Below are 25,861 nucleotides of genomic sequence, written 5' to 3'. Positions count from 1 at the left end.
TCTGGAGCTGAATTTTCAACTCCTTAAGTCCTTGCTGCAGCTCATCTATTAGCAAGTTCTAAGTTGGCAAAAAGTTGCTTGGTCTCTGTTTTGTGGAAGATGTTCTGGTCTATGGAACTCATATTGTTGGTCACCTCCATCTGTTTTACTATTCCAGCCTGGTTGTGTTGCTGGATTTCCAAATCTGTCCTATCACACTTTGTAGTTGCTGCTCCAACAGGGATCTCATCTCAGCCTGCAAGTCAGAGTCCTTTCTGGGAAACTTTCAGATTGTTGTAGGTAATCTTAATTCCTTTTGCAAAGTCTTAAGCTCCTCATTTAAACCTTGGTTGAATGTTTTTGATATTTACAAGCATTTCTAATTTGTTTCATCTAGGTTCAACAGGAATACTGTACTCGGTCTTGCTCCCTGGAAACTCGAACCCCACTTCTCTCACAGTGTTGTCCCTTTCTAACTAAGTGGCTAACCAAAAATTCGGGCATTGGGGATGTTCCAGTTGGGAGTAGAGGTTGATGGAGTCTGGTATTTTCTTTGATGCAATCTTGTTTATTTAACTGTACAAAGTTCTCCAAATGTTTTGTTCCTTCCATAAAAGGAACAGTTTCTTAGACCCAAGCCTTTTTAGCCAACAGACCCAAAAGCTTTCTAGCTTTTCCCAGGGTCACACTGTGCGTACAGGCTTTCTTGCCTCTAGCTCTCTGTTCTTTTCTGTCCTGTGTGTTCTGTCTTGACGTTCATCTATACAGGCACACACAAATACTAAATATGCAGCAGCAGCCCTCTGCCCACTCAGTCCAAACTCCCGGACAGTTTCACATAGGCCACTGCCTAGGACAAAGGGGTTATGATTAATGTAGTCTGACAGTTATGTTAATTGAAGGCTAAGTTCACACTATCAGTCTCATGAAGCTTTAACTCTACCCATAAAGAGGTTTCACCCAGCTTTAGCAGTATGTTAAGCTCTAGAGATCTTCTCTTCACACCTGTCTAAAGCAACAAGTATGCTGCTAGTACTACACAATTAGTAATGGAGGAAAAAAAAAAAAAGGCAATGACATGATAGTGCTTCACAGACAGCCCTTTATTCTGTTAAAAGTCCCTGTAATGTCTACACTAATTGCAACAGGTAAGCATTGCACCTGCACCACTGTAGTGAAAATATTTACTACAGTGACAGAAGAGGTTTTCTGTTGCTGTAGTAAATCCACCCCATTCACAGGCTGTAGCTAGGTTGAGGGAAGAATTCTTCTGTCGACCTACTGATCTCTACACCAGGCTTATGTTGGCTTAACTACATTTTAGAGGCATGAATTTCACACACTTTTGAATGGTGTTGCTAGACTGACCTACGTTCTGAGCGTAGACCAGGGCTACAAGACTTTGGTGCTCCTAGTGTCTTAAGTTACTAAAACTGAAAGTTTTAACTCAGAACACTTTACTCATGGTAATAGACTATTCAGATTCTTTCTGGTTCTCATGCACTAACTCGTAATGTGAGCTGCAAAAAAATCAAACCTTTACGATTCTATGAAAGGAGAAACAGGAATAGTCATAGTTTGATTAACTCTGTATGTAACTGAAACACAAGGTAATTCCTACCACCTTAAATGTGGTTTGCAGCTCATTTCTTACATTACTTACTCTGCCAAAGCAAGTGACAACTCAGCTTCAAAATTAATCTAAGTTTTGTTTATGGGAATTGTCAGTTTCTCTGGTGCTAAGTAAAACAACTGTCCAATTGCTTGTATTTGTCAAACTTGTAGGAAGGTAACTTAATAGTGATATTTACATTTTTAAATAGGCAAGCACTTCTTCCTTTGGAATCTTTTGAACAAGTTTTTTAAATGGTTAATGATGCCATGTAGCTCACCAATTTTCAATTAAACCACCCCATTATGAAGACCAATTCTAACATGTTCATGGAATCTTGAAACACACATTACATTCTCCTTGGTTTTCCAAGTAATTAAAATCAGGACAGATTATGCAGAGAAACTACAGAAAGGCCTTAGAGAAAGATCTGGATGACTATGCAAAGGGAGAAAAGCAAAAAAACTATTTTAGTTCAGATTCTGTGCTTAGATCTATTTATACAGCACCCATTGACTTTACGTGAGAGCTGCTTTTGTGTATTTGCAGATAGAATGTCACCAAGTTACCTGCTCTGTTCACATGCTTCTGCACAGGCTGCCTTGCACCTCCTTGAAACAGAAAATCCAACATGCCTATTTATGTAATAAGGAAGGACTGGTGAGACAGCAGGGAATGTTGTCAGTTAAGATCAGGTAGCAAGTTCACTCCATAGACCAGTGTTTACAAACATGGGACAGGAAGGAGAGCAAAAGCAATTCAGAGTACAAGCTACTTGTAAAAATCTCTATTAAACTGCAAAGCAAAAAAACCCCCCAAAAAACTGACATATTGAACTAAAGCATGGCTCAATAACCCCTCTCTATTTATGGATTAAAGAGCACTGCAGAACATGCTTCTACCCTGATGCTACTTAAAACACATCATGCTAATAACCTTTTACGAAAACCAGCACAGAGTTGACCTGAGATACTTAGTTCACAAGTTTATTATGAAAAAACACTGCAGTGCTCTCCTGCAGTAACATCATTTTACAGGAAAAAAAACAGTTCTGTTCAAAATAACTCACTATGCTTGGACAATTACAAGGGACAATGAAGGAGGCAGAATGGGGAGGGAAAAAATGAGTGAGACAAAAATCAATACAATTAAATTAAACAGTATTCCCTGAAAAAACAAATCAGAACAGATTCAGAACACAAATAAGAGGCGGGCTTGGTACTTATTTTAAAAATGTTCATTAAGCTTCAATGATTGTTTGCTGCTATCCTTATCTACAGTCATGCTGAATAAAGCTATAGCTAAATGGAAAGTTAAATGTATTCACGAGGTGTTAATGTCTACATCTTAATATTTGCAGTCTCTCAGAGAAAGCAAAAGTAACTACAAATAGTGCTATGCCAGAAACGGGTTTCTTGACCGACAATGTTGCTTCAGCATGCAATGAACTGGTTCATTCTAAAGTGGTCACGGTTGTTGACAAGAGGCTTTGTATTTTATTATGGCACATCTTTTGGTCCATGTGAAAACGAGTTTGAATGTTAAATATTTTCTGACACTTTGGAGTTACTGTTGCTCTTCCCATTTCCTTTAGGTCAACATATGGTTCATGGCAATACTGTACAAGTGTAAAATCTTTACAGGAAGTAGTCTGGGGTGCGACGAGTAACGTGTGGTTCACCTCTGCGTGGTGCTGGATCAAACTGCAAGCTGAAAGAAAACACGTTTTTATTCAAATTGCTACAGATTTTGTTGACTTGAATTCATAATTACCATATGTATACCAGATTAGCTGTCTTCCCCATAAGAATTCTGGGACTGGTGGTGTGTGTTTCTTAAAGAATTGCTTATTCAAGCTATGAAGGTCTTCTGAAGTGTTTTTACATTATATTCAAATACCCTTTTCTTCAATATTAAACCCAAAGTTGGAGCCCACAGCTTAAATGGAAGCCCATAGCTTTTTTCTACAGTCAATATGAACTGAGGACTGGTGAAAAAAATCCAAGGCTGCCACTAAAATGTATTCTCTACAATACCCACAAACCAGGGTGCATTTAGGAAGTCTACAAGGTACCAACATCATTGCTGCAGTATGCCACACTTCCAGGTTCTCACTTGTCTTTCATATTCCAAGCATTCAGTGCTTTTCAACATTTTTTCATTTTGGGGACCCCTAATAAATTTTGAACAGAGGTTGGAAATTCAACCTATGGTTCACAGATCCCTACCATGGAAGTCTTAGACTTACTGAACAGAACTGAACTATAAATGTTGCGTATGCTCAGCACGGCATTTGATGCAACATGAGGAAGGGCGCTAAACTGTGGGCTTCTCTGGTACCGCCACCCACTTCTGGATTTTGACCTGTAAGTGGGGGTATTCACATACTTTTGATTGAGCAGAAAACTGGAATGCCTCTTCTTGGATCTGAAGCTTTACTGTCAGAGTCACCTTTTGCAGACCCCTGATATATAGTCCACAGACCCGGGTTGAAAACCACTGTTATAACTAAATGCTTTCAATGTATAACCCCACCCTACAGAAATCAAATGTATGAAGAACTCTAATAACCTCTGATGTGGGGCAAACATTGGAAGAAATATACTTTCTGAATTTAGAACTATCAGAGAAGAGATCTGAGCTGAGCTTCAATGACAGCTTTATAAGAAAAAGGGCTAATATTCCAAAAACCAAAACAAAAAAAATAGTTTAAAATAGTAAATATCAAGTCACGTTTTTTAGAGAGAGAGGCTGCAATATGAAGTGTTTAATTCAGTCATGTCTGAAATGTAACTTCTGGAATCAGTGTTTAACAATCCTTCTCCTTCCACATTCAAATTATCTAGTCTTAATATTCAACATTCATATAAGTGCTTTCTATTTGCACAGCTCTGTAGAGCTACTGAAGTTTAATTTAATCTTTAAAGAGTTTCAGAATTGCAGTTAAGAATTAACTCTACTTGATGCCTGGACAGCCACCATTCACTATGCCCTTTTTAGATTTGGCATTTGATATTAGTCTTAACAGTTACCATACTCCTCTCCCCCACAGCAATATAAAGGGATCTGTTTTTACAACTGTTTTCTTAACTACATTGCTTAATGAGAATCTGATATATAAATACTTACAAGGAGTATTTTAGGGTATCATCAAGTTCCATGATTGCAGCCTGGTTGCCACAACGGTAACAATAGTTTGGAGCACTGAAAATTGTTACTACATTCCGATCATGGCACCAGTTGTACCCCTAAAGAGGGAAAATACAAAAATCAAATAAGTCTTTATTAAGGTGTCCTTCAAACATCCATTGTTTTTTCTCTCTGTATGCAGCTGTAAGAACTAGACAGTCTCAGTGGTTCACAGATTATGGCTCATTGAACCCTTCTAGGTAGAACATCTAAGGACATTAAAATCTAAGCAGTGAGGAATCAGAAGTAGTAGTTAATCAATACAGATTCAGCAACAACAGACAAATAGGTAATTGATTTTATTGTGTGACATTTACTCAGGTCAACTGCAAAAATCTTAATTTTGTAAAACTGCAATGAATTCTCAAAAGCAAGGCAGAAGATTAGTAGTTGCAATGCATTTGACTTTAGATACATTAACTATTACACAGAAGTTTAATGCTCTTCCAATTTCAGGATGAAGCTTCTGGGTGTCTTTACTTTCTCCTATCGGAGGAAGACGGCGTATTGCCATAGAAGCCCATTCTGAAACAGAAGCACTAGGATAATGGCATCTAAGTATCAACTGCTCAAATTGTGGGTATTTAAAACAAAACTGCACAATACTTACCTCCATTACCAGCTGATGCGCTCTTGAAACCAACGTAAGGCCATTGGCATGATTAAAAGTTTCTGAAATATCTTGCCCAAATGTATAACCGGCACCACGAGGAGAAATGCCCCAACCACCACGATCATCTGGATCTGACCACAGCAAATCACACATCGGACCCTGTAACACATTTTTAAAGTCATGAGTTTTCAGCCATATGACCTATGGGGGATAGCTATCTATCTGTGTGTATATCTATCAGACTCAAGTGTTCACTTAAATGTACTAACAGCATAGTTGACACTTGGGAAACCCTGACAACTGATTACAGTAAGTGAAGAATCTTCGTGAGGAATGGAATTGCTCTAAGAGGAGACTGGAGACCTCAGATTAAAAGGGCTTGCTATGACAGCATGGTAGTATGATCTCCTTCTCCAATTTATTCTCTAAACCACAGGCAAGAATAATGTATGCGTACCACTACCTTCCTTCAGACAGTCTGCAGGGACACAGACATCGTCACACTATGAATACACATGCGTCTGTCATGAACTTCATTCTTGAACTGTTTATATAAGTACACAAGGATATAAAGAAAGTATGCTGAAATGGAAAGACTTGTGTCCAAACAGCACATTTTGATAATAGATCTATCAATACCTCGTGGGGCACTTCTTGCAGGCGATCAAGTGCTCTGATGTGATCCAGTGTATCTATGGATGGTGAGAGGCCACCATGTAGGCAAAAGATCTGGAAGAGTTGTACATCTGTTAGAATCATCCAATTGATTTGCGAGTATTTTATATTAATAAACATGCTAGTAAAATATAATAGGCAGCAAGACTGCAACAGAGAAATGAGCAGTAAGGAAAGAGCTCTGAGATTTAATCTCGACTCTACACCTCTTAAAAGCAACTCTTAAAAGAAACAAAAAACCCAGTTTTTTTTAAAAACTGTCTGACTAATTTCAACATACCTGACCATCCACCAAGGCAGTTAGAGGAAGATAGTCAAAAAGGTCTGTGAAGTACTTCCAAACATTTGCATTTCCATATTTCCTTAAACATTCATCGTAGAAACCATATACTTGTGTTATCTGCCTGCTTTCATGGTTCCCCCGAAGAATTGTGATGCGTTCACGGTAACGGACCTACAACACAAAGCATTTATTATGACTATCAAGTATCACTCCCTCCCTTAAAAAAAAAAAAAAAGTCAGAACCAAGGGAGAACAGGGCTAGATTATATTTTTCATTAAATGCCCAACAGAAGAGAGTTATGTAGACCAGCTCTATTTCTTCAGACGTAATCTGCAGAAAGCTAAGAGTAAAAACATTTAAGCAGAAGATGTATTAATAAAAGACCTTGAGCTGCCAAAGACCTACTATGGGCCCAAACTGAGCTGAGATAAGGTCTGTGGCCACTACCATTCATGGATTTCACATAAGCTTTTATCTGCTCTCAGTTGCTTTCTCCTAGTAGCTTTCAGTTTAGTATACTATTTTCAGAAGATTTATAACCAATTAGTTTAACCCTGACTCATTAAACTTTAAAAGTTTCAGAGTAGCAGCCGTGTTAGTCTGTATTCGCAAAAAGAAAAAGGACTACTTGTGGCACCTTAGAGACTAACCAATTTATCTGAGCATAACCTTTCGTGAGCTACAGCTCACTTCATCGGATGCATTCAGTGGAAAATACAGTGGGGAGATTTATATACACAGCGAACATGAAACAATGGGTGTTACCATACACACTGTAACCAGAGTGATCACTTAAGGTGAGCTATCACCAGCAGGAGAGCGCGGGGGGGTGGAGGGGGGGGGAAGAGATGGGGACAACACCTTTTGTAGTTATAATCAAGGTGGGCCATTTCCAGCAGTTGACAAGAACGTCTGAGGAGGGGGGGAGGCAGGGGAAAATAAACATGGGGAAATAGTTTTACTTTGTGTAATGACCCATCCACTCTCAGTCTCTATTCAAGCCTAAGTTAATTGTATCCAGTTTGCAAATTAATTCCAATTCAGCAGTCTCTCGCTGGAGTCTGGTTTTGAAGTTTTTTTGTTGAAGAATTGCAACTTTTAGGTCTGTAATCGAGTGACCAGAGAGACTGAAGCGTTCTCCAACTGGTTTTTGAATGTTATCATTCTTGACGTCCGATTTGTGTCCATTTATTCTTTTACGTAGAGACTGTCCAGTTTGGCTAATGTACATGGCAGAGAGGTATTGCTGGCACATGATGGCATATACCACATTGGTAGATGTGCAGGTGAATGAGCCTCTGATAGTGAGCTGATGTGATTAGGCCCTATGATGGTATCCCCTGAATACATATGTGGACACAGTTGGCAATGGGCTTTGTTGCAAGCATAGGTTCCTGGGTTAGTAGTTCTGTTGTGTGGTGTGTGATTGCTGGTGAGTATTTGCTTCAGGTTGGGGGGCTGTCTGTAAGCAAGGACTGGCCTGTCTCCCAAGATCTGTGAGCGTGACCCCCCCCCCGGCTTTCCTGCTGGTAATAGCTCATCTTAAGTGATCACTCTCAATACAGTGCGTATGGTAACACCCATTGTTTCATGTTCTCTATGTATATAAATCTCCCCACTGTATTTTCCACTGAATGCATCCGATGAAGTGAACCGAAACTCACGAAAGTTTAGCTCAAATAAATTTGTTAGTCTCTAAGGTGCCACAAGTACTCCTTTTCTTTTTATTAAACTTAAAAGGGAGAGCCTAAAGATACTTTAGTCAGGCCTGAAACACCAAGTTTTCTCCTCTACCTGTAGATAGTCTCTCCAACCCTCTTAATTCATCCCCCAGCCTTTGCCCAGCAGTGCAAGACCCACACACTTGAGAAAACTGACAATTATAAAACCAACCCTTTCAAACATGAAGTGCAAGTTACTCTAGTTAATTAATACAGCACTGGTTTTCAAGAAAATATTCTTAGAAATCACAACTTTTGCTGAGGCAGAATAGTCTAGTCTGAGCAAAGAACTGGGATTCAGGAGTTCCAGCTCTGCTGGTGACAAACTGTGGTTTTAAGAAAGTCATTTAGTCAGTGTCAGTTTCTACATCTATAAAACAGAGGTAACATCTATCAGGAGTGTTAGATGTAGAGAGTACAAAAAGTATACATTATAAAAACAGTTTTAGTAAGTTAAATATAGTCATAAATACAGAATAAACTTGAGGGGGGGAAATGTTACCTTAAGAGCTACAAGCAGTGTGACTGTTTCAACTGAGTAATATCCTCTGTCAACATAGTCCCCCATAAACAAGTAATTTGTGTCTGGTGATTTGCCTCCAATTCTGAAGAGTTCCATGAGGTCGTGAAATTGCCCGTGGACATCTCCACAGACTGTGACCGGACATCGCACTTCTTGTACATTGGATTCTTTTGTCAAAATTTCTTTAGCCTGGAATAGAATAGTTAAGAAATTGTCTACAAACAGCCATGATATTAAAGCTCTGCTCTACCATTCCCAGATCATTTACTGTATGCTCCCTTCAAGTACTTTTGCGAGGCCTTTTCCAGGCTGATCTGTCTTACCCCACATATTTTGTTAAGTGCATATTCTTGCTTTACTATTTTTAAAGTAGTTTTAAAATAACTCAACTCAAAGTATGTCATTCTGCTTAATACTGTGTTGTTGTGGGGGGTGGGAGAGGGGGTTTGAAAGCAGACATTAAGCCTGTTCCAGCAGTTTATGCCTGAAAACTAATTGGTCCTACTATACCATAGCACCTTTTACAAGTATAGCAGCATTATCACTGCTATTACTGGTCTAGTATCAAGGAGTCTGGATTCTGCCTAACATGCAGTGTAATTTCAAGATTCTGAGACGGTATTCTTCCCTTGTTGCTTTCAAATTGTTCAGTATTGATTCGCACTGGTAAGTAGCTCATGTATTCTGCCCCCGTGAAGACAATGTCACTAGTGTAACAGTTCTCAAGCTCTGGGTCATGACCCCAAAAGTGGGTCGTGACCCCATTTTAATGGGGTTGCCAGGCTGGCTTAGACGTGCTGGAGCCCAGGCCGAAAGCTGAAGCCCGCGCTTCAGCCCTGGGTGGCGGGTCTCAAGTTATAGGTCACCTCCCTGGGGTGGAAGCCCTTGGGCTTCTGCTTTGGACTCCTCACCGGGGCAGTGATGCTCAGGCTTTGTCCCTCCTCCCGTGGTCATATAGTAATTTTTGTTGTCAGAAGTGGGTCACGGTACAATGAAGTTTGAGAACCCCTGCACTAGTGAATTAATGCACTGTTTATTATCGACTTTAACCTTCTTGGAATGCTTTGGCAATTTTAAAAAAAAGCAGTTTTATTTTAGTACTACCCTAGAAGTGGGAAGGTTGGTGGCTTTCTAAAGAAATAAAACGTGGGTCAAGTTAAAAGCATATCATATTAACACTATTTCTCACAACAAGGCTACCATACTATGGCCACTGAAAATCTAAGTTGTGTCTAATTTGGAAAAATCTTTATGGATATCAAGGAATTTAGAATAAATTCACTGAACACAAAACTATTCACTCTAATATTTAAGTAAAAATGGTTCCGCTATACCCAAGATTTTATTCATCCCACAGATCTTCCAATGCATTTAGAATTAAGCTACTTCCACATCCTCCTGTACTCCTATGTTGAAGACATAAAATCAAATATTTGAAAAAAGTCAATTGGTTCAACCTTTACAATTTGCAACCATTTTCCTGTCAGACGTCTTTCTAAACAAATCCAGATACTGGGTAAAACACACCACCTTTTTCTACAGAGATCATGAGCCATGAAAAAGCTCTCTAACATTTCTGATGTCATTATCGGGTTTCAGAGATATATCAACATAAATGGGTAATACATCATTGTTTCAGACTGCCTGCAGATTCAAGAACAATTTTTTTTTGCATTTAGAAAGATTTCTAACTAGAAATATACTCTAACATGTTCTGCAAAATGTAATACTTTAGTTTTTAAAAGTAGTTTACGGAAACACACCAAATTTGTGATAACGGATTGATTTAATCAATCCCAATATTACTTACAACTAGGGGAAACGGGAATCAAAGACTTATCTCTGGCTTAATTTCCAATTTAAGTCACGAGCTCAAAAGAAGATTCTGAAAAGTGATTCCCTGTCATGTAACATCATTGGCGTCATCCCACTCAATCACTACGTATACCACTACAATGATCAAAGGAGAAGTTTTCAATTGACTCCTGTGAAATATTAAGACTGACATCATGCAAGTAAGTGTGCCACTGGAGACCTTTACATGGTGCAGAGCAATGTCCACAGACAGCCTAGAACAATAGCTCAGAGAAACACAAACTATCTATTTATCTCAATGGGTTAGTGCAGATACACTAAAATATTCATACTGTAATTGTCAGTTACTTTATTACTCATCATTTAGCAGAAACATTAAGCTTAATCAATCATTGTTGGATGCTGTGGGAGACTGGGGCAGCTACTTGGTGTTAATGGTTGCTGGGCTTAGCAGATAAATTCATAACCCTCTCTAACTTTAAAGTAATCTCTACCCTTTTTGTCCCCCCCAAAAAGAAATGCATCCCTTTGCCAATACCAAAAACTAAAGCCACCCCCAAACTTTTCTGAGCATCATAGAAAACAATATCCTACTCTCTTGACACAGTATTCTTTTAAATTTTGTGCAGTGTGTAAATATGTTAAACAATTTTCAGATCCCCCCTCCAAAACCTCCACATTCAATTACTCAGTGGCAATAAAGACAGATGAAGGTAGATCTAGGTTCTCCGCTTTATAATTTAGATCTAATGTACTGCACAGGACAAAGATTCTTGGCTACAGACCTAAAATTTAAAAAAAATATGACCCAGAATTCTATTTTTCCTTCCTGGTTGTGAGGGGAAAACCCAACTCTTTCCACAGTGGAGACTACTTAAATAGAAATGCATTACTCTGATCTCTTAGGGGAAAGGATGTCAAGCAATACCCCACAGTGAAATAAAGGAATGATTCCTTCTCCATCAAAAATAATAAAATAAAATTTAAAAAAGCAGCATTACTGTATGGAAACTAGGAGGAACAGAATGTTATGTCAGTATCATAGGTATTAGGTCTGCCATTTGTATGCCCTACATAAAGGCTTCATACAAGAAGACATCAGTTCATATGAAAAGTAGTAAAATACAGCATAGAAAATCATTTTAAAGCATTCAATTCCTTGCATTAGTTTAATCAGATCTTGCTGCCAGCTGTCATAGTTTGTCCTCATTTTGGGCACAGGATATATGCCAAAATTTTTTTTTTTACTTCCCAAGCCAAGGGGATATGTGCAATATAAACAGGAGCACATTTAACAAGATACTTCTCTACAAAAGACCTCCCTGATATTTCAGTTTAACTTCTGTAGCTCCAATATACTTATTTAATATGATGCATCACTACAACTAATCAGAAATGTAGCGCTACAATGACCAATCTGTATCTTGCTTTACAGTTCTGAAACAATAAATAGGCTTACAAGAATAGCCTAACTAGCAGTGACATATCTGTACACCAGCTCTGTTTCAACTCTGTTCACGGATTACTTAAAATATAAATATAATGATATTAGTTTATACTTTAAGTTGTCCGTGAACAGTCTGTTTCAACTCTAATAGCTCACCTACAGAAAATCTGACAATCTAGACCCATGTGCCAGTTTACTTTATTTTGTCAAGCACAAAGAAGTCTTCTGAAAGCATGGTAGGTAGAACTAATTTGTGTCCATTTAAAGAGCATTAGATTTAAAGTTTAGGGAACTAGAGACATTTTCTCAAGTCAACAACCTTCATTTAATGTACTGTTTATATTCAGAAACATTGATATGAAATATGCTTCTGTGTATCCAAGTTTCCACATTGTTACCATAGCTGCTAGACTGGATAATATCCAGGAACATTGAGATAACATTTCAGGTTAGTCACCATCCAGCTGATTACCTATAAAACAGAGTTTTAAACAAAGCAATGCCAGAGAGGATTAAACTTTAACTAAATATTAAAGGAAGATCTAACTCACCAGACCTCATCTAAACCCGAAAAGTAGTTAAAGGCAAAAAAGGTGATAGGTATCCCGGAATACACAAAGCTCACCTGAGGGACAGAATTCTTTGTCCTTAGAATATAACACGTCCATATCATGAAATTAATCCAGTTTGCAGACATTCAAACTGACATAAGAGAAACCTGGGTCAGCTGGTGGCATCTACTCATGCTGTGTCCAAGACTGAAGTCACACAAGGCTGGCGGTGGCTACTTACTGGTATGGGAACTTTAGGACAGAATTCTGGCTTAAGTTACTTTAACTCAGAGCACAGATTTTAGTCAATGTTTCAAAAATGCTAGTTGCCAAATATTGTTTTCATATTTAATTCAGTTCTTTAATATGAAATGTTTAATATGATGACAAAAAAATTTTCATTCAGAAGTGGCTCACTTGTCTTTTCCAAAAGTAACTGATTATGCATAATCATGCACAACAAACATAGGATCAAACTCAAGGAAGTTGTCACAATTGTTAATTTGAGTATTGAGAATGTTATTAGTTCAAACACTCCCTATGGTGTCTCTCTACTAACTGGATTTCTTCATTAAAAAGAGAGCATATTTCCATCAAGCCTTGCTAATCTCACTCTCAAAAACATTACCTTCACCATTATGTTAAACATCTCTTTTCCTGACTAGAGTTTAAAGTTAACATTGTAAGAACAAAAATGTGTTAAGGTGCACAAATTTGCCACTAAATGTCCTTAGGAATAATTTCAGCTGTAATAGAATGTGTAAGCAGTTTTATGCAAAAATAGCACAAGTGCTACAAAGAAGATCCTGCTAAGAACTTTTCATCCAAGGTTAACATCACTTTACATCAAAGTTGCACATACCTCTTTGTTGTCCCTATCTTTATGAGATAAAAATCACTTTCAAATATTAAACTCACCCTTAGTCAGCTTTTCAAAGACCCATATTTGTTTAATCTTAAGAGCACATACCCATACTTTTTTAACAATAGCTATGTTTTCCAGTCTTAAAGCCACAACACAGAGGTACAGATTTCAAGAATATGAAAAGAATTAAAGATTTCAAGATGAACACAGATTTTATGAAAAACCTATGCTGAAGCAATAGTCTTGGACAGAAGTACACTGCTACAGAAAATATTTGTATTTCCACTTTAAAGAGAAGAGGCAGAGGGAGAAGTCACCAAAACATGATGTAATGTAGGCTGTTAATGGAGAATTCCACCCGTTTTACTCAGCAGGGCAATCCAAAAGCTCAAGACATAAGCAGCACTTATCAAATACACTTCAGATTAGTCATACTGTGACTAAAGTTCATTTACAATTGGCATTTGAGTTGTCTGCTTACCCAGCCAGTTTTCTCAAAAGCAATTTGACAATGACAGAGTAAGCCCTCAGACTACAAATGGAAGAGACTCCAAATTGGTTTAGTCAAAAATAGGAATTTGGTTTGCAACATGCTGTAGTACAAGTATAATCAGAGGAAAATTTAACATGGTATTTTTTAACAACACACTATTGGATTATTGCTCACCCTACCCTATGCAGTTTGTAATGAGCTCTCAGTACCTAGGAAGAAGACAAAAATATGAAGTACTATTCTTTAGATTTGCTTTTGAATACAGATCACTTTTCTGCAAAAAAAATCATTTTAAATACACAGTGCAAATATTTTGTTGGAGGTCATCTTTTTAAGGCACAGAGCAAATTATGGGTCTACTGACCTTCAGTAACTATTACCAATAGTCAATTTGGTTTTAAGATGGGTCAACTGCACCTGCCACCGCTATTAAAAAGCGGCTAGATAGTTTCACTTAGCAAGAGTCATAGGCTGTGGCCCACATTCTTTGGTGCACAGAATTTCTACTTGATGCAACAGACATGGGTGTGGAAGGATCATGTGTATGTATACATACTGGCATGCATTTCTTACAGCTTCCTGATTCTCAGCAGATATAGCCCTGCCAAAGTCCAAAACACCCAGGAGCTCCTCTAAAAATACATCAGCTGGGCGTAGCTGGGGCACACTGCATTCCAGCTTTGCCCCATTTACCACCTCTCTATGCTGGGGCCACATGAATTTGACATAGGTGTATATCAGCCTTGCTCCAGCAGAGCTTCTCTTTTCTGGCCATTTGAGAATTCCCCTAGATTCACCTGTTTTTCAGCCTTTTTACACTGCCAGAGTGCTCCAGTCAGGCACAATCATTTTTCAATCATTCCTGGATTTCCTTCTTCAGGTCCTTTCATGGTTTTCCAGTCAGAAGTTCCTAGCCAATGCATTTGATCAGTTATAATATCATTTAGTAAGTGTAGCACTTTACAACAGCTCAAACGTTGCAGACAAAATAGGATCCCTGCTCTGAGAAACTTGAAGACTAAATGCCCAATACAAATATGAAACAGAATAATGCAGGAACTACTTTGAATTTTGTAGATGCAGAAAACCCAAAAAACCCCATACAGCACAGTGTACGCCACGAAGAAACAACAGGTAACAGAAACATCAACTAGGAGCTTGGATGTTAAGTTTTATTTAAAATGATCTGCATACATCATCTTATTCTGAAGAAATCACAGCCTCTTAGATCCCTAACAGACATGATTTCAAGTCAACATGCATACCCAATCTTTGCACAGAAGTCAGAGCTACTCATGCAAGCACAAACCCCAAGTTGCATACATTGAGTAGTAATAAGATATTTCCTCTGTAGGCCTGTTCCATGTGTAGCAGTTTAGCATATTTGTTTTTTTTCTCCTTTAGGAGACCAAATCTTTGAGCTGCTTTTGCTCCCCTGGATGCCCCCAGCATGTTAAACTGGCATGTCTTGCAAGATGGAGACTGGTTTCAGCAGTAACAGCTCTTCTATAATGTGCTGTTTTCAGTCACCAGGAAAGAGGATGCTCTGACCAGGCTGAAGACACCACCCATTCCTCCAACTTCCTCCCCTAGACTGGCTACACAGGATATGACTAAAGCCAAAATGATCAGCTGAATGGAATAAAGACTGGCCTTGGCTCACAGCTTCAGGTCCTGGTACTAGACCACAATTCCAAGCAAGGCCATTCACTGATAGACATTATTTCTTTTCTTTGTGTGCAAAGATTCCTTATTTGTACGTTTCAGCACAGGGGGTGGGAAAGGAGAAAGGAAGAGTAAGTTTCAATCAGGGGAATTTTAAAAGCTGTGAGGATCTTTTGACTACATAATAAATACCTGAGTCCGTTGAAAAAATTGCACTTCTATGAACATTCTTAGAATGCAGATGTTGGCCTCTTCTGCCATTTAGCCTAACAAGCCAATTGTGACCTATGTTGAACCTTAGAAACTGCTGATGAGAAAGTTGTGGATATGTGCAGGAGTCAGATCAAGAGATAAGGCTCTCCCCTGGGGGTTTTTGCCTTTTAGTTCATATTTTAGCTTTTAAGTTGGAAGTAGATGCCCATCCAGAGGGAGGAATAGCAATTTGGCCAGGCTACTACTTGGAACTGAAAATACTCTGTTCTGGCCTCTCCTTGATATTGTGAGCTTCCTGAACTTCCAGATGTTCTCAGTTCCAGCTATGGTGAATATTTAGGGCTTAATGAAACAATGCAAGCCTGGCCCTTCAATACACATGCTATCGATACACAGTACAGCCATACAGTGTACTTGCTGCCCTTTCTTTTAATGATTGCCAGGGACATGGAGAAAGGTGCCGAAGAGGATCAAAACAGTTACATGCAACCTATGGTTTTATTGTTAGGGTGAAAACAAAAACAAAAGCTGTAAAAAGGATATGGATAGTAGGTTAACTTTAAATGTGAGTAAACTGAACCACTACTGGAGTTCAAAAGCTTTACCCAGAGGCTGACCATTCCAACTGAAGGCACGGTAACAAAATATAGAGCTGCCTGAAGTGAGTAGCAATCCTCAATCTTGAAGGATACAAACACTTCCCTGCCCACAGATTGCTACTTGCTTGAGTAACAGAGGGCGCGACTAAACCAACCTGACTGCACTGATAGAAGCAAGGTTAACAAACAACTCATTCATAAGGAAGTTAACTAGAAAATAAAATCAAGCGAATATACTCTACAATATAGGTAGGCAATTTATTTTTCACTCCTCATGCTTTGGAAGACTTTCCCCCTCTGAAAGAAAAAAGCTTCTACAGTGCTTTCAAGCTCAATTCTGCCAAAGCACTCTCCATCCTTTATTTTTAACTCCAAGCAATAGATTTAATCCAGGTTGCAAATAGTTTTAATGTATTTCTGTCTCCTCCCCTTCTGGAAATCACAGAAACATCATCATCCTGCTAAAATATTCATTTTAGTTACTAGACTAAATTAAAGACTTTGGGTGGGGGTGGGGAGAAACACATTCCCTTAACATCAACAGCTGACCTGTCCAGAAATGTCAATAGAACAGGCTCCTCTGAAGCAACTGTCACTATATTTTCCACCATGCAAAGGTCATGCTGCTTTTCCCCATCCTTGAACTCAAGTTTATGAAATCTTAACACAAGAGTCACAATAGAATGGATGGCTCAGGTAATTAAGTAAACAACCCCTTCATCCTTAGATGACTGGTTCAAAAACAGATTGGTAGTACATGAAGCCAACTATTCAGGTCTTGTCTACATGAAAGTGTTATATTGCTTCAACTTAAGTCGACTTTTAAACATTTAGTTAAATCACTGCAAACCTCTGCATGGATGCTTTTTTCAGTTTAAGATGGCTTATTTTTATTTATCTTAAACCAATTCCTAATTCACCTTAAGTAAATCAGAATAAGCATTTCCACACAATTTTACTAGTTAAAAGTCAAACCTTTAGTTCAACCAGTGCAACTGTCATATGTAGATGAGCCCTAAGGTTAGTTCTCAGCAGAACACTGATTTGGTAATATGACCACTGGAATCAGCAGTTAGTCCTGCCTGTTAAATGCTTGAAGCACAATAACTCACACCCAAGATCAGGGTTGAAGTACATGGCAAGGACATTGTGGGTAAGCCAACACTGCTGCTGGCTGTCACATACCTGTTTTGTGGATATAGGATTTCAGCATTATATTAGCAACCACTACTTTTCATAAGAACTAAGATTACTTTAAAGAGTGAAAAGATAGTTTTCGTAAAAAAGTGTTTAATCATAGGAATACAGAGCTGGAAGGGATCTCGAAAAATCATCAAATCCAGCCCTGGACTGAGGCAGGACCAAGTAAACCAAGACCACCTCTAACAGATGTTTGTCCAACCAGTTTGTAAAACTCCCAGAACTTAAATACCCTTACAGTTAGAAAGCTTTTCCTAGCATCTACCCTCAATCTCCCTTGCTGCAGATTAAGCAGATTTATGTCCTACTGCCTACCTTCAGCGGACATTGAGAACATGATCACCGTCCTCTTTATAAGAGCCTATACAATATTTGAAGACTTATCAGGTACCCCCATAGGCTTTTTCTCAAGACTAAACATGCCCACTTTTTTTAAACCTGTCCTCACAGATCAGGTTTTCTAAACCTTTAATTTTGTGTGTGTGTGTGTGTGTGTGTGCGCGCGCGCACTCTCCTCTGGACTCTTGCCAATTTGTCCAGATCTTTCTTAAAGTGAGGCACCCAGAACTGGACACAGTGATACAGTACTCCATCTGAGGCCTCACCAGTGCCGAATAAAGCAGGACATTTTTAATTATCAAATGGTTTCCACAAAGCACCAACAGTTATTTAAAAGTGCAAGCTGTGACAGTATGCCCTCCACATCAATGACTCAGTCCTCAGCTGTACCAAGCTCAAGGGAGCAGAGGCAAGGATAGCGCTCAATCACCTTTTCCATTTCTCTTGCAATAGCTAAACAGACTCTCCCAAGCTTCCAAAGCTCAAGGTGTGCTCTTGTAGTGAGCCCCACAAGAAGGGAAAGAATGTAAAGCTGGCTTGCCACCTACACTAAGGAATCCCCGGCTGCCCCTTTAGTGCAGTTTTTCAGCTGTCTGCAGTAAGTTCAAACAAAGCAAGCTCATTTTTACAGAGCTCTCAGACAATTTGATGAGCTACCCAGTTTTGCATAAAGTTAAGATACAAGATGTGTGGCCTGGCATTCCTGAATCAAATTAAATTAGCCCTCAGGATCCATAAGCAAACTTTGTTGCTACGGATTGTGCTTTCAACCTACACCACCACCACTTCAATTAAAGCTGAGTGGACAGTCAAGTTCAGAGGTCTAACAATGGGCATAAATTACCTGCTTTCTAGGTTTGTTCTCAATTGTAAATAGTGTCAGAAACTAAACTAGAAGTACACATTAGGTTTCAAATTTAGATTGCTATGAAGAGTTGACTCAATGAAAAAGTTTGTAACAAGTAAATTATGCCATTAATTACAAAAGTATGTTCAATTGAGTTCATATGGCTTTATAAACCTGTTTACACTAGGAAAGTTATCTATTGCTGACAAGTGCTGAACATGGGTTAAGTAGATGTGTAGCCAAGGACAGAGTGTTCCAAACTGTTTCCGAAACTATGGTAAGAGCAGGTTTGAACCAAAGTTTCTGAAAGAGTGCTGAATGCGGTTTGCTCTTGCCACACCTGCAGTTAATCCATGTTCAGTACTGGTTTAACTGTACCTATTCATTACTAGTTTTTGCTAGCAACAGAAATACAGAGGTAGAACAAAGCAGTTACAACTACCCTTTAAGAAAAGATTTTCCTACATAACGGACTCCCCCCTTAAAAAAAAAAATCTAAAGAGTAGCCAAATTATAAACCGTAAGATCTCCAGGGCAGGGACCGTACCTATTTTGTGCTAGTTGTCATATAAACAAGATACTGACTGGTGTTTCTAGAAACTATAGTATTATAGTTCAGCCCTTAATGTATCTATAAGGTGGCATCCCACCTCCTGAAGCTACACAACACACCCCTGCAACATCTCTTTTCAGCATACTTTGTCTGCGACAGGCCAGGGGCAACCAGACCATTGCCCCTTCTCCCAGTAACGCACTGTGGACACCAAGGAGTATGAAAATCAGCTCATGTTCCAGAACTTAATTTATGCCTTGCTTTCCCCTTCATTGCATACTCACATAAGAGCTGGTCTAAACCTGATCATGGGGGATTTATACTGCCCTCAATACATAAACACATTAAGGAATTTTCACCCAATGCAATGTTATCAAAATTAACATTAGCAGCATAGCCATCCAAAAAGCAACAACCTATGGTTTAAGTGATGTGTCCAAATTTTTAATATATTGTTAAGAATTCAAGCCTATGGAATACTTATGCAAAGCAACATCTGTAAAATGTGTCAGTTATACACTAAGAAACCACTCATCTCAGAATAAATATCAACTGTTGAAAAATCTGATCACCATTCATTACTGAAGTTGTATTTTTAAGTTAAACTTTTTTTTTGAAGCTGGTACTACTCAAGGAGTTATTTCTTTCATACATCCAGTGGACATTTTGCCAAGTTATAGCATAGTCACCATCAGCCATATGACCAGGCACAATACTATGAAGTGGTATATTAATGGAGCAACTAGATTAGAGTCATCATATTACAGCATGGAATAATGCAAACAGACATGTATTCTTAACCAGGAGATCTGAAGAAGGAAAGAACAGAACTCTTAGGCTTATTTCTATTTCACTAGCTCCAACTTACAATGCATACAACTTCTTGGATGGCAGAGTTCAAAGTCTGAAGATCCTTATCAGATATAAGCTATGGACAAAATATACAAGAATCCATTCTAAAACTGATTTTTCTTACCACAGCACTAAAAGAAGTCTGTAAAACATACTATATAGTCAATACTACCATTCCCCTTTAAAAGGGACATAATTAAATTATTATTTAATTCAGCTCCCACTTTCAAGCATCCCATTTTGTTAATAAACCCTCCCTTAATCCCATTCAATTTTCAATTATTCCCTCCCTCTCCAGCCTTCTATTCATGTCTTGGAACCACCAGGAAGCTTCATTTCCACTCCAATCTCTCACTGAAACTACCTTTAGAGTCAGTAGGGCCTGGTCTATACTAAAAAGTTGGGTAGACCCAGCTAAGTCACTCAGACATAGGGAAAATCCACACCCCTGAGCAACACAGTTAAGCCAATCAAACCCCAGCCATGTAGACAGCGTTAGGTTGATGGAAGAATTCTACCTGACTTATGTAGGCCCTGCTGATGCACTCTGAAAGATTCGTAGTGCATGTTAACACAGTATTTTTTCCAACAGGACTACATCAACATGTACTGAGTACCTTTTTGAGCATGTCATCTTTCCTACCAGCAGTATAAGAGGTATTTCATCACCATTATACATAAGCACTGTGGGAAAGATCCATAAAGGAAGAAATAATGTATCTAACTGCCACTCTGGCCACCTAAGTCCAAAATTTAGATCCTCAAAACACCCATTCAGCAGCTCCGCCTAATACCATAGGTCCATACGTTTATTTTCGTGAAGTCCCAGCAGCACCTAAAAACCTACCAGCAAACAGGGAAATATTGCTTCAGTCCTGACTCCAGATGACTCTCTCATGCCTAAAGCCCCAGCAGGACCTTAAAGGAGGTGTTCTCCCACCACTACCTTCCCTGAGGGGCCCAATCCAGTAGGCATTATTAGAATTAGCCTTAAAGCACATCTACTGGATCAGGCCCCATACAGAACCCCACAGAAAGATAATGGTGCTCACCCCATATAACCTTTAAAAAAAGTGGTTATAGCACTCTGCAAGGATGCGGGAGACCTGAGTTCAATTCCTTCCTCTGATTTGCACCCATATCTCCCACCCAACAGGAGAATGGCCTACCCACTGAACTATAGTCACTTTCTCCGGCCCAATTAATATTTAATTTATCTATAGTGGAACAGCTTCAATGGAAGATACTGAAATACCAACCCCAGAATATCACTTAGCCCAGTGGCTAGGGCATTCTGCTGAGAGGCAGGAGACAGGTTCAAATCTCTGGTACAAATCAGATGAGAAGGAGAGCTGAACCTATTGTCCACCACATCGTGAGGGCGCTAACCACCAGGCTAAAGGTTATAAGGGGGCACTACCATCTCCTCCTCAGTTTGTTTTTTTGAGGGAGGAGGCAAGAAATGGCTAAGGGCAAGGGTGAGCAAACTTTTTGGCCCAAGGGCCACATCTGGGTATAGAAATTGTATGGTGGGCCATGAATGCTCACGAAATTGGGGTTGGGGTGTGGGAGAGGTCTCTGGCTGGGGGTGCAGGCTCCAGAGTGTGGCCAGAAATGAGGAGTTCAGGGTGCGGGAGGGGGCTCCAGGCTGAGTGGGGGGGTGTGGGCTCCAGGTGGGGGTGCAGGCTCTGGTGTGGAGCTGGGGGGTTTGGGGTGTAGTAGGGTGGGACCGAGGGGTTCAGAGGGTAGGAGGGGGATCAGGGCTGAAGCAGGGGGTTGGGGCCCAGGCTGGGGGTGCAGGTTCTGGGGTCAGGCTAGCGATGAGGGGTTTGGGGTGTAGAAGGGTGCTCCAGGGTGGGACCGAGAGGTTCGGAGGGGGACCAGGACTGGGACGGGGGCTGGGACTCAGGGGTGAAGGCTCTGGGTGGCGCCTACCTCAAGTGGCTCCCGGAAAAAGCAGCATGCCCCCCCCACTCCTATGCAGCCAGGTGGCTCTGCTACACACTGCCCCTTCAGCAGGTGCCGCCCCTGCAGCTCCCACTGGCTGCGGTTTCTGGCCAATGGGAGCTGCTGGGGCAGCATGCAGTCCCCTGGCTGCCCCAGTGCATAGGAGCAGGAGGGGGGAAAGGCCGCTGCTTCTGGGAGCCACGCAGAGCAGCCCCCCATCCCTGCTCCCTGGCTGGAGCGCCAGAGCAGGGAAAGCCCCAGACCCCACTCCCCAGTGGGAGATCAAGGGCCAGATTAAAATGGCTGTAGGGCTGTAGTTTGCCCACCCCTGGCTTAGGGTGTTTAACTCTAGGAGAGAGTTCATGGCTGTGAGCCCCAAAAATGAGTTCGGCAAATAACTCCCTTTGAGGAGTGGGACTCATGCCGGGGGAGGTATGGCATTTCTATGCTCAACTTGCCGGCTTCTATGGATTCCATTCTTAGGCACCTAGCTCTCCCCATGCATCATACAGGGAAGCTTGGGCATTTAACTCAGGGATGTGGATTCCATTTGGCAGCAAGATGGATAAACTCAGGTACTGTCATGGTGTTTAATTTAACTGAAAGCGCACTGTGGCAGGGAACTAGTCTTGTGTATTTGTAAAACATTATGCATTATTTTAACAAGTATTAAAGCATAGGTACAGGCATCAACTCACTTACCAGGATACCACTTTATATATCACTTGGAAGATTAATTTAAGAAAAAGATTAGTATATTGTGTTCAAGCATCATATGACTAAAATTAATTTTTGCACATATGTCTTTTTACCTATTTGAAACATTATAATTCAGAGAATTAAATATGTGCCATTATTTGAACAAAATTAAAGCGTTGGAATACTTCACAGTTGTAAAGTTTGGACTCAGTACATTAATAGACAAGTGCACATTAAAGTTCTTTTCAGTGACTATCAAGATTACAAAGAATTCTCTGGAAAGAAGCAGATTCAAACAACACACTGTAGTTCTTCAGTATTAGTGATAAAGTAAGAGTATTTACAGTAGGTGATCAGTGATGTCTCTCACACTCCGCAAATATTTCCCCCACACTAGAATTACATGCACATCCTTATGCTAAGCCATAAAAACTTTTTGATTGTAAGTCAACATAACTTGATCAGTATTCAAAATTAGAACGCCATTTGTGAAAGGCAGGTCGGTATTAAAGCAGAGGGTACTGTGACCTACACAAAAAGTGTTTCTAAAACCCAGGAATGAGAATGCCTCATCATTAATTGCTCCAAGTGATCTTACCATTGCACAGGTTTCCATTTACTTAAGAGTTACCTACAGTAACTCCTCACTTAACATCCCGCTTAACATTGTTTCGAAGTTACGTCACTGCTCCATTAGGGAACATGCTCGTTTAAAGTTGTGCAATGTTCCCTTATAATGTCCTTTGGCTGCCTGCTCTGTCCACTGCTTGTAAAATTCTGCGGAAGAACAGCGACTTTACAAGGGAGCATTGCACAAGTTCCTCTTCTCTGCCACCTCCTCCTCCTCCCTCCCAGCACTACCCCTGCCGCCAAACAGCTGTTTGGCAGCGCTTAGGACTTTGAGAGGAAGGAGCACCACTGCTCCTCAGGAAGCACTGGGAGGGAGGGGGAAGAGCGGGGACACGGTGTGCTCCGGGGAGGAGGTAGAGTGGGGGTGGGAAGAAGTGGGCCTGGAGCATCCCCCAGCAAAGTCGGTGCCTGTTCTTCTGGGGGGAAGCTGCCGCTGCCCAAAGATGCTTCCTAGCATCCTTGCCTGCCTCACCATCTGCAGTTGGCTGTGCCTGTGTGGAGTAAGCTAGGGGCACCTCCCAACCACAGTATAGTTCAGTATATAATGCTTTTTGTCTGCCCCCCAAAAATTTCCTTGGAACCTAACCCCCCACATTTACATTCAATCTTATGGGAAAATTGGATTAGTTTAACATCATTTCACTTAAAGTTGCATTTTTCAGGAACATAACTACAACGTTAAGTGAGGAGTTACTGTATTTGCACACATATAAGATTTTGGTGACAACACGTCAGAAAGCCACTGCACTGAAATAGACTGGTTTAAGAAAAACCAAAATAATTTGCACTAGCATAAATTTTTCACCTTCTGGCATTAATGCACACTTTGAAGGGGAAATAAAAAGCAAGAAATTGTACATCCTCTAACAACTTTACAAAACTGTCATGAAAATGTACCTGTCCAACCACTAGGTTTTTTTTTGTTTTGTTTTGTTTTAAAGTAGAGTATCAAATGATTATTCTCTAGGTAAATTTTGCAGGGCTTTTCTAAACTTATGAAAACCATGAGCATAGGAACAACCTGCAAAATAGATTATAACATCCAATCCTCAACACCCATAACAACTCCAGTTACAAAACAAGAAGTAAATTTGTTACTTCTTAAATTTAAGTTTACTTTAGACAAAATTTAGAAACTCCTACAAACAGAAACCAATACCTCAAATTAATCTAATTCCCAGCTACATTTTAAAGGCCATTCCAAACACATAATGAAGTTAAAAATAAAAATGAATGCAATGAAGGAGTCAGAAAATCCCAAATTCAAATTACTTTTGGGGGATGGGAACAGTTACATTACCACCTTAAAATAAAATTTCCACTTCCATTATAATTCCTGCTATTTTGACAGACTGTTACAAGAAAAACAAACATGTATTAACTGCCCCAAGGGGACTGGCATCTTGTTCCCAGGTGCTCCAACATGGCAACAATTACAGAATGGGTTGGAGATTAGCATCATAACCCAGAAGACACAAATTTATGGCCACAACGCTCCCATCTTCTGGGCATACAATTGAAATATCTTTGGAATTGCTCAAACACGTTTTTAAAATGGAAAGTGGGGCTGGGGCACTGGGGAGAAGAGGGCTAATGTTTGGACCGACGTGCAAATTTTTTACGGATTTTTTGCCTTCGTACGTCTAGCACGGAGCCAATGAGAGGCAGGCGATGACACCGAGAGCGAAATACCCTGAGCGCCGAGGATGGCTGATGTACACAGGAGTCTCTTCGCCCGGAGGATCACGGCGAGAGGCGCCATTTTAGGCGGCCGCGAAGAGCAGCCGAAGGAGTCAGTCTCCGAGCGGAGCGACAGGGGGCGCAGAGCTGCCCGGGAGGAGGATACCCCGCGCCCGCCCGCCCCGGAGCTCCTGGACCCGCTATCCCCGCGGGGTGAGACAGCTTCAGGCAGCCGCAGCGGCGCTAGAAAACATCGGCCCCGCCGGAGGAAATTCATCCACGGAGCCCCCCCGGCCAACACCGCTTCCCCGACTCTGCCGTGCTCCACAGGGACTCCCGTAGCTGCCCCTCGGAGAGGCCAACCTCCCCCTCCCCTCCCACAAGCTGTTCCCCAGCCCCCTCCTTCCCCTCACCCGGTCAGAGGCGCTCCATTTGCTCGCTCCCTCCGCTTCGCGCCCCCAGCCCAGACTCCCTCTCCCAGGTCTCGCCTCACCGCAGAGGTTCGCTCTTCCCTGCCTCCCGGCCCCCACCTCCACTTACCTTCTCGCAGAGGCTCTTCACCTGCCCCTCGGACAGCTGCTTGCACTCGTTGAGCTGCTCCACCCACTGGTCCAGCTCCTTGGTGAAGACCTTCTCCTCCATACCGACCGCTCGCTCTCCTCACCGGCTCCTGCCGCTGGGCTCTGCCACGCCACCCCCTACGATCCGCTCCAGGCAGCGGCCGCGGCCTCACAGGACACAGGGGAGGCGCGGCGGCGGGAGGCGCTAGCAGCTTCCACAGCTCGAGTCCGGCTCCCGGCAGCGGTTCCAGCGTTCACTCGTTCTCCGCTCCCGTCCGTGTAATGGCCGCCGCGCCCTGACGTCACCTCC

General features: G+C 40.8%; 1 protein-coding gene across 1 annotated transcript; it reads right to left on the bottom strand.

Moving 5' to 3' along the window:
- Positions 1-2,563: 2,563 nt before the first annotated feature.
- PPP2CA (protein phosphatase 2 catalytic subunit alpha) lies at positions 2,564-25,861 on the bottom strand. The gene is made up of 7 exons (XM_077824126.1): positions 25,532-25,861; positions 8,576-8,785; positions 6,349-6,522; positions 6,033-6,122; positions 5,391-5,552; positions 4,721-4,839; positions 2,564-3,301 (listed from the first exon to the last, which is right to left on the bottom strand). The coding sequence occupies exons 1-7, from the start codon at positions 25,631-25,633 to the stop codon at positions 3,229-3,231; spliced, it is 930 nt and encodes a 309-aa protein (XP_077680252.1). The 5' UTR covers positions 25,634-25,861; the 3' UTR covers positions 2,564-3,228.

Source organism: Eretmochelys imbricata, chromosome 8 (genome assembly GCF_965152235.1).
Source record: "Eretmochelys imbricata isolate rEreImb1 chromosome 8, rEreImb1.hap1, whole genome shotgun sequence".
Classification (NCBI taxonomy): domain Eukaryota; kingdom Metazoa; phylum Chordata; order Testudines; family Cheloniidae; genus Eretmochelys; species Eretmochelys imbricata.
Note: the sequence above shows the minus strand (reverse complement) of the source record. Positions and strands in the feature narration are given on the sequence as shown.